The sequence below is a fragment of the Galeopterus variegatus genome, unplaced genomic scaffold, assembly GCF_000696425.1.
Source record: "Galeopterus variegatus unplaced genomic scaffold, G_variegatus-3.0.2 Scaffold764, whole genome shotgun sequence".
NCBI lineage: Eukaryota > Metazoa > Chordata > Mammalia > Dermoptera > Cynocephalidae > Galeopterus > Galeopterus variegatus.
Window position 1 is genome coordinate 110531 of NW_007726875.1, and position 17352 is coordinate 127882.

General features: G+C 46.2%; 2 protein-coding genes across 7 annotated transcripts in view; both read right to left on the reverse strand.

The window, feature by feature from the left end:
* ZSCAN22 (zinc finger and SCAN domain containing 22) overlaps positions 1–3996 on the reverse strand; it is a 35811-nt gene extending 31815 nt beyond the window's left edge. The window contains exons 1-2 of one of the 2 annotated variants that reach the window (XM_008572192.1): positions 3917–3996; positions 2813–3049 (exon numbers count right to left, since the gene is read on the reverse strand). In XM_008572192.1, the coding sequence (XP_008570414.1) occupies positions 2813–2831 (19 nt within the window). In that variant the 5' untranslated portion in view covers positions 2832–3049; positions 3917–3996. Of the gene's footprint in view, positions 1–1818; positions 1937–2812; positions 3050–3916 lie in introns of those variants that run through there. The other variant, XM_008572196.1, reaches the window with a different exon arrangement.
* A 3186-nt stretch (positions 3997–7182) lies between these two features.
* Positions 7183–17352, reverse strand: part of ZNF8 (zinc finger protein 8) — a 17266-nt gene continuing 7096 nt past the window's right edge. For 2 of the 5 annotated variants that reach the window (XM_008572199.1, XM_008572202.1), the window contains 2 exons: positions 11954–13442; positions 9488–9904 (listed from right to left, as the gene is read on the reverse strand). In XM_008572199.1, the coding sequence (XP_008570421.1) occupies positions 12001–13442 (1442 nt within the window). In that variant the 3' untranslated portion in view covers positions 9488–9904; positions 11954–12000. Of the gene's footprint in view, positions 9293–9487; positions 13443–17352 lie in introns of those variants that run through there. The other 3 variants (XM_008572201.1, XM_008572200.1, XM_008572198.1) reach the window with 3 other exon arrangements.

The window sequence follows — 17352 nt, forward strand, 5'->3', positions numbered from 1 at the left end:
CACATCACCTGGGTCTAGGCTGAGTCCCCACGGGCAGCCACAGCTGCCTGTGCTGCCACTCCACCCATGCTGTGAACTTCTTGAGGGCTCCCTGTGAGATGCTCCCTGAGTTCCCTAACAGGGACAATGGGTTGGGGTGTGGCAGTGTGTACCCTGCTAGCCAGGTAAGGGGATACTATAGATTGGATGTCCCCTTCCAACCTTGTTGAAACTTAAATCCCTTCTGTAACTATTGGGGTGGGAAATCCTATTACAGTAATTAAAAGGTGGTGCCTTGAAGAGGTGATTAGATTGTAGGAACATCCATAGTGAATAAATTAATATGGTGGTCAGGGGTGTGGTTCTGAGGGTTTTAGAAGGAAAGTGCATGAGGAACTCTCTCTTTGCTCCACCATTTTCTGCCATGTGAGACTCCTGCATTGCTGTAGAGCCACTACCAAAGAAAACCCTCACCAGAGGTGTTCCCTGGACTTTGGACTTCCCAGCCTCTGAAACTGTAAGCAATAAAATTTGTTTTCTTGGAAATTACCCAGTTCCAGACATTTTGTTATAAGCAACAGAAACGGACTAATATAGGAGAGCTGCTTCCTCTGAGAGACAGTAGCCGGTCACTTTTCCTGAGCACCTCCTGCATGTCAGGCCACGCAGCAAGCACCTCTGGTGACACTCCTGACCAACCAAAATGGAGGTACCATCATCACACTTTTTACAGGCTGGGAAAGAGGGGCACAGAGAAGTTAAAAGTTGTGCAAGTGCCTGGCAGGCAGGGATTTGAACTTTTGAGCCTTCAAAAAGGTATTTCTTTTTTCTTTTTTTTTTTTTTACAGAGGCATAAGTGCTCAGCTCAGTGAGTTCAGCAGATGCACATGCCTGTGAAACTACCATCCAATCAAGCTCTAGAACATTCTGAGTGGATGGAAACATTCTGGAGCAGTGCTGTCTAATACAGTCCATCAGCCCCATGTAGCCCTGACCGCTAGAAACATAGCTGGCGTGACCGGGAAACTGAAATTGTAGTTTCATTTGAATTTTTTTTTTTTTCCTTTTTGTCTTTTTTCGTGACCGGCAACGGATCGCAACCCTCAGTGTTGCGCCCGTACCGGACCGGGACCGGCAACGGGATCGCAACCTTCGGTGTTGCGCCTGCACCTCGCTCAGCCAGTGAGCGGCCGGTCTGTATGTGGGATCCGAACCCTCGGCGGGAGCGCCACCGCGCTCTCAAGCGGCACACTGTAGCAGTGCGCCACCGGGCCGGCCCCATCATTTGAATTTAACTAATCACAGCTACCATACACATCGCACAGCTCAGGTGTGGGGCGTTTCAGCACCACGGACAGCTCTCCCTTAGTGACCCAGCCAGAGAAGGTGCCTGGGCCCAGAGACAATTACTGCTGGGATTTCTGACCCCACCCATAAGTTTTGCTTATTCTTGAACTTCATGCAAAGTGAATTATGTTCTCTATAACAGTCTGAGGCCTCAGCTCAACACCACCCAGCTTCACCATGGTGGTCACAAGAAGCTACTACGGGAATACTTTGTGTGGAGACAAAGTGAGATACTAGGTGGGTGAGTGCTCTCACGAGAGAAAATCAATGGTCCCGGCTGTCCCAAATTCAGGTCCTGATGGAGATTCTTTGGAGAAAAGGGCTGAGGTGAGGCCCTTTTGCTACTTCCCACAGAGGGAAGGGTATTGAGCACACCCCTGGGGTCCGGATTTTCCCAGTGTCCACACCTACCTCCCCATCTCGCTCCTAAGCTGGGAACACCAAGCGTGATGGATAATACATGGAGTCTGTCAGATCTAGGATGAAACCCACCTTCACCACTCTCTGCTGTGATCCTGGGCTGCTCATTTCCCATGAGGTCTTGGTTTCCTATGAGCAAAATGAGGTAATAGTACCTCCTGTGGAAGGCTGTCTGCTCATTCATTCATTTAACAAATATTCCATGGGCTGGGAACCACATCATGAAACTCAGTCTATGATGAGTGGAAACAAGCATAAAATCTTCAAATGTGGTAGCACATAATGTGGGTGTGTATGGCACCTATTTTGGATCAGGTTGCCAGGGAGGGCCTCTGAGGAGGTGACAGCTGAGTGACTCCACTGAGTTGCCTGAAGAGAGCAGGAAGCATGCCAGGCAGAGAGAGAGAGCTGTGTAGCTGAGGCCTGCAAATGCAGAAATCTGGTAACACAGGACCTGGAAGGCATGGGAAGAAGTGCAGATTTGTCTCAAATGAGGGGCCATCAAACTCTGGCCTGTTTTTGTATGGCCTGTGAGCTAAAACTGGTCTTTACATTTTTAAGAGATTAGAATAAGGAAAAAAAGATCAAAAGAATAATAATGTTATGTGAAACTCAAATTTCAGCATCCATCAATAAAGTTTTGCATTCTACCAATAAAAAAATGTGTGGATGTGTGTTTTCTCTCTTATTAGGTAAGTACCTACATGACATCCTTGATTTTGCCTCTGGGCCTGCAAAGCTCTAAACATTTAGAGGAAGAATTTTCCAGCCATGCTCTGATGGCCTGACCAACGATGGAACGTTTAAAGGGAGGAGTGGCCTCACCATTCTGGGTTTAAGGACCCCTTGCCCCACCCCCTGCTGTGTGGAGAGTAATGGAAGGGGCAATGGGAGGTAAGAGACGCATGAGGAGGTGGTGGCCTAGATCAGGCTGAGGAGGGCAGGGCAGTAAAGTGAAAGTGGCAGGAGCAGAGTGTGTTTTAGAGACAGATATCGTTTCTGAAAACATCTAGCCCTGTGTCTGCCACCTATACCACTGTCATCACCACCCCACCATCCGCCTCACCTGCTACCTTAGGTTCCATCACCTGATCCTCTTGCTCTGTCTCCAGACTGCTTGGCCAGGCTACAGGGTGGTGGTGGTGGGGCGTGGTCTCAGTCCTGGGCAGAGGTCCCAGGTTTCCGGTGACTCTTGCAAGGATAGGGTCTTGTTTTCAGAGCCACTGCTGCCTTCCCTCTATTTACACACAGTGGTGGGGTTCCAGGCTGCTGGCTTTGACCTAGGGGACCCAGGGCTGGCATTCTGTAAAATGAAGTACGGTTGGTGATCACAGGCAGCAAGAAGCAGATGTGGTCAAAGCTATGTGCACAGGTGCTTTTGGGACAGAAACACAGATACACCCAGGCCAGATTCTCCACAACCTAGGTCCTACTAACTGCCTCCTCCTCTCAAAAACCTGTACGTGAATGCTCGCAGCAGCATTATATATAATATTAGAAGAGTTAGAAACAACCCAAATGTCCATCAACTTATGAATGGGTAAACAAACTATGGTATATTTATACAATGGGATATTAAGCCACAAAAAGGAACAGAGTATTGAAACGTACTACAACGCGGATAAACTTTGAAAATAGTATGCTCGGGGGGAAAAAAGCCAGACACAAGAAACCACATGTTGCACGACTCCATTTACATGAAGTGTCCAGAACAAGCAAACCTACAGACAGAAGGTAGATGAGTGGCTGCCAGGGGCTGGGGGAGAGTGACGGGTAAGGGTTATAGGGCTCACTCACACACCTGAGGTCAGTCCTGCACACACAGGTGGTATCAACACATGCAGGACACCCCTCCACTCTGGTATGCACACGCGGGGTGACACACCCAGCCACACGCACACACCTAGGGTCACACCTGCACACACAGACGGTTTCGCAGACGCAGGAAGTCCCGTCACCGACGTAAGCGCGGTGACAGTCTACCGGAGACGTATACCTGAGGTCTCGCCCCCGACCCCACAAGCGCACGCGCACTCGGCCCACTCTCCCCGCCCCCACGGCCAGGCAGCCCCCGGATCCGCGGTCCCGTCCCGGGTCTCAAGAGCCCACTCAGTCACTCCCAGCGCATACACACTCGGGCCACGGGCGCCTCCTCGTCCTTCATACTCACATTCGCCGCACCACCGGAACCGTGGACTCGTTACAGTTGCAGTCTGCTCAGACAGCCGGACAGCGCGACAGCGCGACAGCCCGAGCACCAGCCGCACAGCGCACACCGGCTGCGGGCACTTCCGGCCCGCACTTCCGCCGGGCTGCCCAGGACTTCATCTCCCCGAAGGCCCTGCGCGCAACGTGCTGGGAACCGGTCGGGCACGGGATGCATGGCCTCCTGGGAAATGTATTCCAGAGGGCGACCCTGTCAGGAAGGGAGCGTGGGAAACGGCCAGTTCCGCACAGGCAGCCCAAGGGAATGGAAGTATATGGACATGCGTAGTTTTGTGTGTTCTTTCAAATATACAGCGTATGCACTTCTTTTTTTCTCTAAGCACACATACACGTATGCACATAAACATAAAAATATATAGTTAGGGGATCTTTTCCTTTACCCTGAACCCTACATATCCCTCAACGGATGTCCCTCAAGAACACCCACCCAAGAAACAACGCTGAAATGTATTACTTAATCCAGTCATTTTGCTAACTTCTCCAAATGTCCCAATAATGTATGTTTTTCATATTTTATTCAAACGCAAATTATAAACCACATATTACATTCTGCTGTCCCATCTGGAGTTGGCTTCAATCTAGAATAGATCCTTAGTAGTTTTGTAAAAAACGATCTTGACATTTTTCGTGTATCCAAGCCAGTTTTCCAAAATGTCCTCCAATTTACATTTGCTGGCACAGAGTATAAATCATAACCAGACTTTACACACTATTTTTTCCACTGACACTTCATAAAAAATTTTTTGAAAAATTTTAAATGACTACATAGTGTTACATTGTATGAATTTACCATTTCTTCACTCCTCCCCGTGGCCTCCAAACATGGCTGGAAATTGAGCAACTATAAACACGTGGAATGAAACATCCCTGTGCATTCTTTTTTCTGTATGTCCGTGGTTACCTAAAAATAGGTAGGCCCTGTGTGATTCAATCACCTCCCTTAAGGGATGTCCCTGGGTACAATGAGGGACATAAAAATTTCACCCATACACAGAAGGCCTGTGTGACCTGGTGAAGATCCTTGATGTGCAGGCTGACCCGGGTGACCCTGCCCCATTCCCTTTTCCTCTACAGTCAGATAATCACAAGGGGGATTTAAAGTCTTCTCGGCCACCTATCTTTAGACCAGCACCATACAACAGAACTTTTGGCTATGATGAAAATGTCTTACAGCTAGTGAAAGCTGAAATGTGGCTAGTGACTGAGGAAGTGAACTTTGTATTTATTTAATATAAAGTTACATCTAAATAGCTACGCATGGATTGTAGATCAGACAGTGCATTCTAGCAGATGCTCACATTGGATCTCTTACAAGAGATCTATGGGAGATTGCTTTTCCGATTGCATGCAGATTTCTTCCCAGTTACCCTTTGCAGAAAGGACCTGAATACCTCAGAGGACGTGCAGAGATAACACTGGAAATAGGCGGCTTGGCTGTTGGCCAGGACTTGTGTGTAGGGGTCTCTGATAATTTGGGCTGGTTAATACAAGGAATTTAATAAAGTAACTTGGAAATTTATGTGTGAGGGATGGCCGGTTAGCTCAGTTGATTACAGCACGGTGTTATAACACCAAGGTCAAGGGTTTGGTCTCTGAACTGGCCAGCTGACCAAAAAAAAAAAGTAGGAAACTTTATCTTACATCTTTGGTATCATCAAGGAGTTGAAGCTGTCTTATACTCAACTGGTTCTGTTAATTGAACATATACATATACGAAACAAACCAGGTGTGACCAAGATACACAGTCCCTGTTCATGTGGTCATTCTGGTGGAGGGAGGCAGACAGTAAACAATGAAACAAATCATCAAGCTTTAACTTGAAAGAGTTGAGATTTTTGTTTATTTTTTGAACTGGTAATATTTTTACATGTTTCAAAATTCCAAAATAGAAAAAGATATAGATTGAAAATTATTCCTCATCCTTGTCCCCCTATTTCTCCTCCCCGAGGTCAACCAGTATGCCTGCTTACTTTTTTTTTTTTTTCCTGACCGGTAAGGGAATTGCAACCCTCGGCACGGTGTCATCTGCACCACGCTCAGCCAGTGAGCACACCGGCCATCCCTACATAGGATCCGAACCCGCGGCCTCAGCGCAACCAGTGCTGCACTCTCCTGAGTGAGCCACGGGGCCAGAACCCTGCTTACTTTTTACCCTTTCAGAGTTAGTGTGTATAAGCAACTGCTCCCTCTTTACAAAAATGGAAACATACTATACAGTTTAACACCTTGTTTTTTTCACTTAACTATATTGCGGTTCTTTCCCACATTAATATATAAAGATGGTCTCCATTTTTAAGGCTGTTATCTCCATTCCACCATAAATTACTCAGCCAGTTCCCCATGGTGGACATGAAGTTTTTTTTCAAATTTTTACTTTTAATATCAATAGCATAATGAAAACCATGTACAAAAAGTCTGCATACATACAAATATATCTATAGAATTCATTCCCGGCAGGTTTGCTAAAACAAAGGGTTTGATAAACTGCCCTCCGCAGAAATTCTATCAATTCTTACTTACACTGGAAATGCATAGGAAACAGCCCTATGCCCTTTGAAAAAACTCAAGGCTGGTAAAACACTGGGTGGAGGACACATGTTACAATCCTTCTGAAAGGTAATTTAAAAAGATACATGAAATTCATTGGGAAAAATCCTCAAACCATAGAAGAAGCACATGTTACAAGAGAACTAGAAGGATTCCAAATTTCTAAACACAGATAATTATACACATATATATTCGTCTATGTATATATGATCTAGTGTACCATATATGTATGTGTATACTCACACATGTATATTTTAAGAAAAAATTGCAAGAAAAATTAGCAAAATCTTAATGGCAATGACCATCTCTGAATAGCTTAAGTATGAGGAATTAAATGTTAAATGTTTTCATACTTTTTCACACTTTTTTGCATTTTCCAAGTTTTGTTACAAAGAATTTGTGATACTTTTCTAAACAGAAAAAAACCGTGTTTTTTCCCTAGTTTACAGTAATTTCCCCTGAGGATTTTCTTATCCATTTCTAAATATCTACAAGGAAATCAGCAGGAGTATGATGCCTAGAAAATGTGAACCGAGGTTGGCCAGTTAGCTTGGTTGGTTAGAGTGTGCTGCTGCTAACACCAAGGTCCAGGGTTTGATCCCTGTACTCCAGCCACTCTGCTCCCCACTCCTCCCCCACAAAAAAGGAAAGAAAATGTGAACTGATACAAGAAATGGAAAATATGCAAAGATTTCCATTGCTGTTCCTTCTGCTTGATGTGCTTGATTCTAACTTACCCAGTGGGACTCTGTAACCTCAGCTGACCCAGCATTCACACTGAGAAGTGTCAAAACATTCACTTGAGGATCTGCCATTTTGGAGGCCAAAGTAGGGGAATGAAGCAATCACAGGCCAGGCTTCTAGAGTTATCTAAAACCATGATGTTACTGCTGGGTGCCCCCTCTCCAGAGGATTCCCAAATCCGCACCCCACACCTGGTGGGGTGGAAAGGAAGAATGGTCAAAAGTGGGGTTCTGGTGTCAGGCTGTCCAGCTCATATCCTGGCTGGGCCACTCAGTAACATGTCACTTTCTTTCTTGGGGCCATCTTGCACTGGCAGTATTAGTGTGGACAGGATGGATTGAACAGATCCAAGGTGATCAAGATAATAAAGTCAAAAGGACCTCTAACTTCTTATGGAGTGAGGAAAGGGAAAAGGCCAAGGAAGACTTATTTTTGGCTTCAATAATGGCATGGATTGCAGGTGGCAACAGCCCCCATGAAAGGGACTAGGGGGTTGGAGACATGTTTGGATGGGACGAGAGTTTTGTTGTGGGTAGGCTGGGTTCCTGGAGTTTATGGCACATTAAGGGGCAGCTGCCCAGCAGCAAACAACTGCTGTCTGGGCCTGAAGCTCAGAACTCAGAAGGACCAGATACTCAGATTTGGGAGTAGGTAGCACAAAGCCAGGGGTGTGTATGATACTTCGGGAGGGACTGGAGTACAAGATAGGCCCCCAAGACAATGATCCAGGGACTCCAATATTTAAGAGGGGTGATGGGAGGACAAGAAGCCCCTGAGGAGGTGGAAGGAATCCTAGAACACAAGGGGGTGGAGGCTTGCGAGAAGGAGGTCAGCTGGCTAGACAATCCAGGAGATGAAGACGGATGATGCCAAGAGGTGGTGGCACATGAGAGTGGGCACAGCAGTTTCTGTGAAGTAGCAGGGGCAGACAGACGGTGTGAGGTGTGACGTGGCACCAAGGAAATGGGGGACTACAGGTGATTCTTCTAAGAGACTGGACATATCACCCACTTCTTAAGACCTTTCTCTCTTACCAGTCTCCACCACAGAAATTAGAAAAGCTAAATACTAGCTTTCCATGGCCCCTTGTTATTAGGGGTGGCTCTGTGATCCAGCCTTGACCAATGAGGCATAAGTGGGCATGTGCTGGCAGCTCTGGGAAAGCCTTTTCTTTGAAACATCAGTCTTGATCGCAGATGTATGGCTGGAGCTGTAGACATCTCCCTGGGACCATGAGGAAAAGGTTGAGAGAAAAGCACAAAACACTGGCTCTGACATAGCCAGGCCGCTGAAAAAGACAGCCTTCAAACAAAGCCTAATTTGTTGAAGCCACTATCAACTGGGTGTTGACATCAAATACTAAGTCCACCCCTTCTTAGCTGTATAACCTTTTGTTACTAGTAACTTTTGTCCTATGCCTAATTTTCCTTGTCTGTAAAATGGTACTGCCTCACAAAACTATTATTGAGGCATGTTTGTTTGAAGATGCACTTTTTCTTAGCTATGTAGATGGAAGGTTATCTGTTGAGAATGAAATGGAAGGTGGTGGAGGCCAAGGTATGAGGGCAGAGTCTCTGTGAAAAGTGAGACCTGAAAAAGGAAACATGTGAGGACAACCCCAGAGGAAAAGGTGAGTGCAGAGAAATATACCCGGAGCATCAGCAGAGTCTTGCAGACCCTCTAGAGATGAATTGCAAAGCTGTCTCCAAGCATCCTGGAAGCCACCTCTGCTCCAATGGAAACCCCATCAGTTGTGACACTCCCAGCATCCAAAGAACAAAAACGGACACAGGAAGTTCTGATGGCAGTAAGTTCTGATGCTCAACCATTCCAACACAGTTATTAGAACTGCCGCTATATTTTTCCAGGATGAGCATTCTTCCATTCAACTCTACACCCTGTCAATCCGGCATTCCTTCTGCAGTTCATTTTCAGGAACCAGTTTTTGCATCCTGAGATATGCCACAATCCATTTTCCTTCTTTCCAATTTTTGATGCTGATGGTATGTTTAACTTCACTAGAGTGCAACTGCAGTGGGAAAACCCAACAAAAGAGTGACCTGGTTAAAGCTGTGCATTAACAGGCAACTGTTCTGGATAACTGGACCATATGACTTAGTGTCCTGGTGGAACAGGCATTCGGCTGTAGCTATGGCTCACGAACAGTCCATAATTTGTTTCATTTTAGCTTAGAAAGTAGGCAGGTTTAAATCCTTTGTTTTTATATCCCTAGTGCTACAAGACACCAAGGACCACACCCTTGATGCACAATATTCTTTTATGCCAAGAATGGCATGGATAAAGGTCAGAAACCCTTGCTTTCCTCAGGAGAAAACTTGGAGGAAAGCAACACAATGATGAAGGTGAAGTTTCCCACTGTGGACAGTAAAATGGTCATGTTAGAATATCCTGCTTCATATACAAACATGAATTAAAGTCTGGCTTTTCCTGGCATTGACAGTGGAGAGAAAGGTCTTCTAGTGGTCCTCCAGCAGAGGCCCCATGCAAGGTCGGGAGATGAGCTTTGAGAACAGTGGGAATCACATGACTTCATGAGGCCCCTCAGCACAGCTCAGTGGCTTGTTGATGAATCAGAAGTCATTCCACCAGGCCAAAGCAAGGAGGGTATGTGACGCACAGTCTGGGGGGGTGGGGGGACGGACAAAATTTAGGTTATTCTGTTTTTTTTTTCAACAAATATAAGACTAAAAAAGAGTGGGATTAGAGATTTTAGAAGGAAAAATATCAACCAAACGCATTGTGTGGCTCTCCTTTAGATCACGATTAGAACAAAACAAATAGAAAACAAAACAAAACAAAAAATTTGAGGCAACCAGGGACATTTGAATACTAGATATTTGATATGTTTAAATGTGATAATGGCAATATAGTTTTACTTGAGGTTTAATAAAACTAACAATTTTTTCTGTTTCATTACAGACATTAAGTAAAATAAGCACTTTTTTTTTCTTTACTACAATGCCCAGTGGGGAAGATATAAAGCATAACTTCTGGGCCACTGCCCTGATGTGAACTCAGGCCCAGCAGTTTTATCCACTGTTGCTGTTGTACCATCAGTGCACAGCAAACAAGGCAAATTATGGCTCAGTATGATTACCAAAATGGTTTTGTGTTTGTGGACCAACATGGTTATATATATTTTTAAAGTCCTTGCCGTTCAGAGATATATTCAGAAATATGGATGAAATAATACGACTTCTGGGACTGATGTGAAAATATTCCACTGGCCAGAGAGGGGTAATGAGGTGGGTACCAGTGAAAATATATTATTCACGTTTTAAAATGTCCACAAAAAATGTTAAAAGATTTTTCAGAAAAATAAGTGGATTCTCTTCTTTTCTTCACATCAATTATGAATGCTGCAAAATGGTAAAGGATTTACTACAAGGTACACTGTGTATAAATTAGCTAATGACACCATTTATTAAAATGAAACTTATATGAGTACCAGCTGGCTGCCAAAACAAACAAACAAACAAGCAAAAAAACCCAAGACACAGACAAAATTATATAATTTGTTAGGACAACCCTGACCAATCAACTTGTAGAATTTGGAAAATGTTGGCTTTAGGGCTGGGTGGGTTTATACCAGGGCTTCTCCATCTTGTTATTACTGACAATCAGAGCTAGATAATTCTTTGTTGAGGAGCTGTCCTGGGCACCGTTGGATGTTGAGCAGCACCCCCAGCCTCTACCAACTAGGTTCCAGTAGCACCCTTCCCCCACTCACGGCAAACAAAAATGTCTCCAGACATCCCCAAATGTCCCCTGGGGGCAAAAGTACCCCCAGTTGAGATCTTCCGGCTTATAGCAACATTGGATGCTCTGAGGCAGTGGTTTTTAACCAGAGCTGTGACCCTCCTCCCAGTGAATATTGCAGAATTTCATGGGGGCTTCTTTGTCACACGATTTGGGGCAAGAGGGATATGAAACGTGGGTGGGAGCCAAGAGTGCTGCAAAGACCCTGAGGCACAGAACTGGTCACAGTGGATCATGCACATAGGGGTGAAATAACTTGTTTGCAATACGAGGGTATTTCAAAAAGTTTGGGAAAAAACAGAATTAAAAGTAATATGAATCTTTCCATGAACTTTTTGAAGTATCCTCATATATGAACTGAGATCCTAACTCGAATTTACATATAAACACAAATTAATTGCTGCATGCTTGAAATTTACACAACGTTTTCCAGAAATTCAAGTTAGTCACTACTTTGGAAAATCACATCCCATGCAGGAATGCCCCTCATGGTATTTCCATAGCCAACACTGTACACCATATGAGTTGCAAGCAACAGGCTATTGGCCTGGGTCTCCTGGTGTAACTGGGCCCACACAGACAAGGTAAGATATCACACCCACCCAATACACAATACTTTATCACATTACCATACATTACTTTCATTTTAATTACCCTTTACAAAGGATACTGTATATTGATTTTTTGACATCACGTGTATGGGTAGGTTATATTACCTCTGAACTCATTTTGGAATATTTAACGGAGGGAACATCACAAAATATCTGTTGTTAAAGGGGCACTGAGTTTGATATATTTGGTAACTGCCAATCTCAGGTATTTGGGAAACACCACTTCCTTAGCAAGTTAGAAGTCCCCACTGACAGTCTACCCCAGACCCTCTTTCCATGAATACACTATGCGGACTTACCACATTTTTATACCTGTGGTTCAAAGGTCATCTGCAGATTTTCTCTCCTATGTGGATTCTCTGATGTCAAATAACATGGAAGCACCCACAGAAGGCTCTTCCACCCCAATAACGTGCACAGGGTTTTTCTCTTGCATGATTTCGTGGATGTCAAACAAGGCCAGAGCCCTGCTTCCCGGCTGCCCTGCCTTTGCCCCACCCACGGGGTTCTCTCTCGAATTCAAGTGTTGATGCCGGCCAAGGTGTGAGTTCCGGCCAAAGGGTGGCTCTCTCCCTCGCTTACGTCCACGGGGCTCTTCGTCTCTGGTGTGAGTTATCTGATGTCGGATGAGGTGAGAGCTCTGAATGAAACATTTCCCACACTGACTACATTTAAAAGGTCTGTCACTTCGGTGGGTCCTCTCATCTTGACTCAAAGGTGGGTCACAGCCGAGGGTTTCTGCCCATTCATGCTTTATCAAAGCTGGTGCTTGCTCAAAGATCAGCCTCTGGCGGCACTCATAGGGCTTCTCCCCGGCATGCTTTCGCTGATGCTGGGCCAAGGAGGAGCTGTGCCTGAAGCCCTTCCCACAGTGGTTACACTCATAGGGCCTCTCCTCGGTGTGAGTCCTCAGGTGCAGGAAAAGGCAGGTGGTCCGGGAGAAGGACTTCCCACACACACTGCAGGTGTACGGCTTCTCTCCAGTGTGTGTCCTCTTGTGCCGGCCCAGGGATGAATTCTGGTTGAAGGCCCTCCCACAGTCCTGACACTCGTAGGGTTTCTCCCCTGTGTGAATTCTCCGATGGACGGTAAGGTGTGTACTGTGGCAGAAAGACTTCCCACATTCGGCACACTTGTAGGGCTTGTCTCCTGTGTGGATTCGCTCATGTTGAACGAGGGAGGAGTTCTGGCTGAAGGCTTTCCCACACTCTTTGCACATGTAAGGCCTCTCTCCTGTATGAATCCTCTTGTGTACAGTGAGGTGTGCATTATGATTAAATGACTTCCCACAGTCGGTACATTTGTAGGGTTTATCCTGCACCTGGCTTTTCATGAGTTCTGTAATCGAAATGGCCTGACTGGAAGCTCTGCGACCGTCACTGCTTTCAAAGGGCTGTTCTCCTGGGAAGGCTGTCTGCTGACTGACTAAGCTCAAGTTATGTTCTGAGTTTGTAACCTGTGAGTCATAAGTATAGTAATATTCTCTCCTAGAAACCTCTGGGAATGGGTTTGGGTTTGAACTCAGGACACAGCTTTCTTCAAGTCTAAGAGTTTCATAGTCTTGATTTTGAATTGGTGCTTCTTCAAGGCCAAATTCCGATTGCCTCAAATTATTCTGATCCTCCTTGAGGGCCTGGCCCTGGCCCTCACACTGCCGGTCTTCCCCTAATGTGGAGGGATAAGAAGCATCCCTTGGGAATCCTTCCTTTTCTGTGGCATGGGGTGGCTCCTCTGCAAGAAGGCCCTGCCCCTTGGGTGATGCTCGGCCTTCAGGTCTAGGCTCCCATCCTGAAAGAAAACCAGTGAGCTCTTAATTTGGGGGGAAAAAAACAAGGACAGTGGACAATCCCCAAGACCTCGGGCCTGTTACTGAACCAGGATCCTAACAACTGCCTGGGAGAGTCCCCTGATTCTTCTCTTATTTTGACCCTAAGTGCCCTGTCCTCAAACATGGCTTCGCGCATTCAACAAATATTTATCATGTACCTGCTGTAGCCTGGCAAAGAGGTGAAAGTGTATTAGTTTCATCGCTGCTGCTGTAACAACTTACCACAAACTCAGTGCCTTAAATAACACGTTTATTATCTTGCAGTTCTGGAATGCAGAAGTCCTAAAATCAAATGTCGGCAGGGCTGGTTCCTCCTGGAGGCTCTAAGGGAGAACCTGCTTCCTTACTTCTTCCAGCTCCTAGAAGGTGCCTGCATTTTCTGGCCCTTTCCTTCCTCTCCAGAGCCAGCAGCGTAGTACCTTCCAATCTCTCTCTCTGTGACCTCTGCTTCTCTCATCACATCTCCTTTTCTGATTCTGACTCTCTTATCTCCTTCTTATAATGACTCTTGTGATTATATGAGGCCCACCCAATAATCCAGGATACCTGGTTGTGGGGATTAGGACATGGTCTTCAATTTGAGCCAGACTTCCCTGCTTGCCACAGCCTCTCAAGCTTCCTCACTTGCCTGAGTTTTGCCCATGACACATGTCATGTATTCACTAGTTTAGGGTCCAACTCACCATGCCAGAGCATCCACAGCCATTGCCTAGAGCTGCCAGATAGCAGGTACTCAAAAATATACGAACACTGGAGGGACTCTCTGAAGGAATGAACGAACAAGAGCTTGGCCACAGGAGAGGTGCTGGAGGATCTGAGGTGTGCCTGGTGCCAGGCCCCCTGCTCTCTCTCACCTCTGGTTCCCAAATTTGACTCTGCATAACACCCAGAGGGTTCTTATAAAACACAAGTTTGTCCAACAAAAACTTGTACATGAATGTTCACAGCAACACTATTTATAACAGCCAAAAGAGGAAAGAGCCCAAATGCCCATCAGCTGATGAACAGATAAAACAAAGGTGGCATATCTATACAATGGAATATTATTCGGCCACAAAAAGGAGCTAAGTATTAACGCATTCTACATGAATGAACCCTGAAAACATCATGCTCAGTGAAAGAAGCCAGTCAAAAAAGTCACATATTGTAAATTCTATTTATATGAAATGTCTAGAATAGGTAAATCCATAGAAATATAAAAAAGATCAGCAGTTGCCAGGGGCAGGGGAAGATGGGGAGCTACTGCTCATGGGTGACTTTTGGAGTGATTGCTATGGACTGAATGTTTGTATCTTCCCAAATTTCAAATGTTGAATCCCGAATCTCCAATGTGAGAGTATTCAGAGGGGGGGCCTTTGGGAGGTGATTAGGTCATGACAGTGGGGCCCACCTATGAGACTAGTGACCATATAAGAGATACTAGAGGGCTTGCTTCCTGTCTCTCTGCCATGTGAGGATACAGTAAGAAGACAGCTGTCTGCAAACACAGAAGAAGCCCTCACCAGGAACCAAATCGGCTGGCACCTTGATCTTGGACTTCCAGCCTACAGAACTGTGAGAAATAAATGTCTGTTGTTTAAGCCACCCAGTCTACGGTATTCTGTTATGGTAGCCCAAACTACTAAGACAATGATGAAATGCTCTGGAGTTAGACAGGTGTGATGATTTCCAATCTGTGAGTAGACTCAAAACCACTAATTGTACACTTTAAATAGGTGAATTTTATGGTATGTTAATCATTTCTCAATAAAGCTGTTAGAAAAAAACAGACCCACCCTCCTCCCCACCACAGGTCAGCCCTGGTCATTCCTTCACTCACCTGTACATTACTTCTTATGACGGATGACCCTGTATCCTCCTTTTCCATCACACCCTCACAGGCCTCACCTCCTACCTCTCACCCCCTTGCTCACCCTGCTTCCTGCCGGCCACCACACTGTCCCACCAATAAGGTCTCCAGGGTCCTTCCTCAGGCCCTTTGCACACACTGCTCCCTCTGCCTGGATCCCCATTTCCAGATATCCACTGGCCTCACTCCCTCACGTCCTCTCCTGGAGTCATTTTCTCAAAGAAGCCTTCCTGCCTGTCCCCAGGCATGAGTGCCCCACCCCACCATCCCCAAGCACAATTTCTTTACAGTCCCATCACCACCTGGCACTCGTACTCGTTTCTCAGACCCGTCTCCCCTGATGCTGAGCAAGAGCCTCATCTGGCATGTTCTCTGCTGCATGCCCAGCGCTGAGAGCAGCACATGGTGGGTCCTTAGTAACATTTGCTCAATGGGCTCATGAGTCGGAAGATGGACTGAGAGACAACACCAAGGATATTACTGAAGACTAAATACAACATTACTGCCAACCCCGGCAGAGACAGACATTGCCTGTGGGAAGAGCACAGAGAAAGACCCAGAGAAGGGGAAGCTGAGGTTGCTAGTGAGGGGCACATTGGTGTGAGCTGGCCTGGCTAGGAACAGCAGAGAGTATCAAGGCTGCGATAGGCTCCAGCTCCAGCCTGAATCCACGTGGGCCCCCACAGTTGGGGCCAGAACTCTAGCCACCTCCAGAACCATCAAGCCCAGGGTTTGGGAAGCCATGGTGTCCTCCCATCCAGGGAAGGTGAACCGTTGATGGAGAAAGGAATTGAGAGAAGAGCTGGGACTGCAGTCGGCCAGGAGGTGACCTGCAGCGGGTAAAGCTGGGTGAGCACAGTAAGAAATGAAGCAAAACGAGCAACAAGGACTGAGGAGGGGCTCAAGACCACCCAGCCAGCCCTCAGCCCGCGAAAACATGTTGGTGCACTGGGAGTGGGCATCTTCCTGGATGAGGATTCTTTTTCTTAAAAAAAAAATTACTCTCCCTTTTAATAAATATGTGGTAAGCTGAATAATGGCCCCTCAAAGATGTCCACATCCCAATCCCTGGAACCTGTGAATATGTTACATGGCAAAAGGGACATTGCAGATATGATTAAATTAAGAATCTTAAAGTGGGAGATTATCCTGGGGCCCTACATCTCACCAAAAGAGTCCACATGGGAGGGAGGCAGGATGGCCTGAGTCAGAGAGGGAGTCATGATGATGGAGACAGAGGTCAGAGTGATGTGCTATGAAGGCTCTTCCAACAAGCCAAGGAATGCGGGTGGCCTCTAGAAGGTGGAAAAAACAAGAAAATGGACTCTCCCCTGGAGCCACCAGAAGGAACCAGCTCTAACAAAACCATTTTGGACTTCTCACCTCCACAACTATAAGAAAATAAATCTGTGTGTTTTCAAGACACCTAGATTGTGGTACTTTGTTACAGCAGCAGTAGGAAGCTAATACAAAGTACCACACGGAAAATATGTTTCTGTTTTGACATAAATCCCTGAAAACCTTCTGCTTCTAGAGTATTTATCATTGTCTGGATACCAAGTTCTTGAAACAGTTTTCCCATCAAGATTTTGACCCCATACCCCTGACCTGTGCAAATGGGATGTTTTGCTTAACATTTATGGGCACACCTATTATTTTAGATCCTGGACTTAGTTGCTGCATAAGACCTGTGACTCAAAGGCATGTCCAGGATGACGAGGATTTGCTTCTAACACACAAGTCTGAGGTAACCGCAGTGACAAAGCAGGGTCAGCTGGAGATGTACCCCTGCCCCAGAGTGATGAGTCACATGGTGTCATGGAGGTACAGGTGTTTCCGTGGGAACCCCAGTGGCATCAGAAGCATTTGGGTAAGAGGGCCGGCCCGGTGGCGCACTGGATAGTGCGCCGCTTGGGAAGCGCGGCGGCGCTCCCGCCCGAGGGTTCGGATCCCACATACAGACCGGTTCCCGCTCGCTGGCTGAGAGAGGCGCGGGAGCAACACCGAGGGTTGCAATCCCG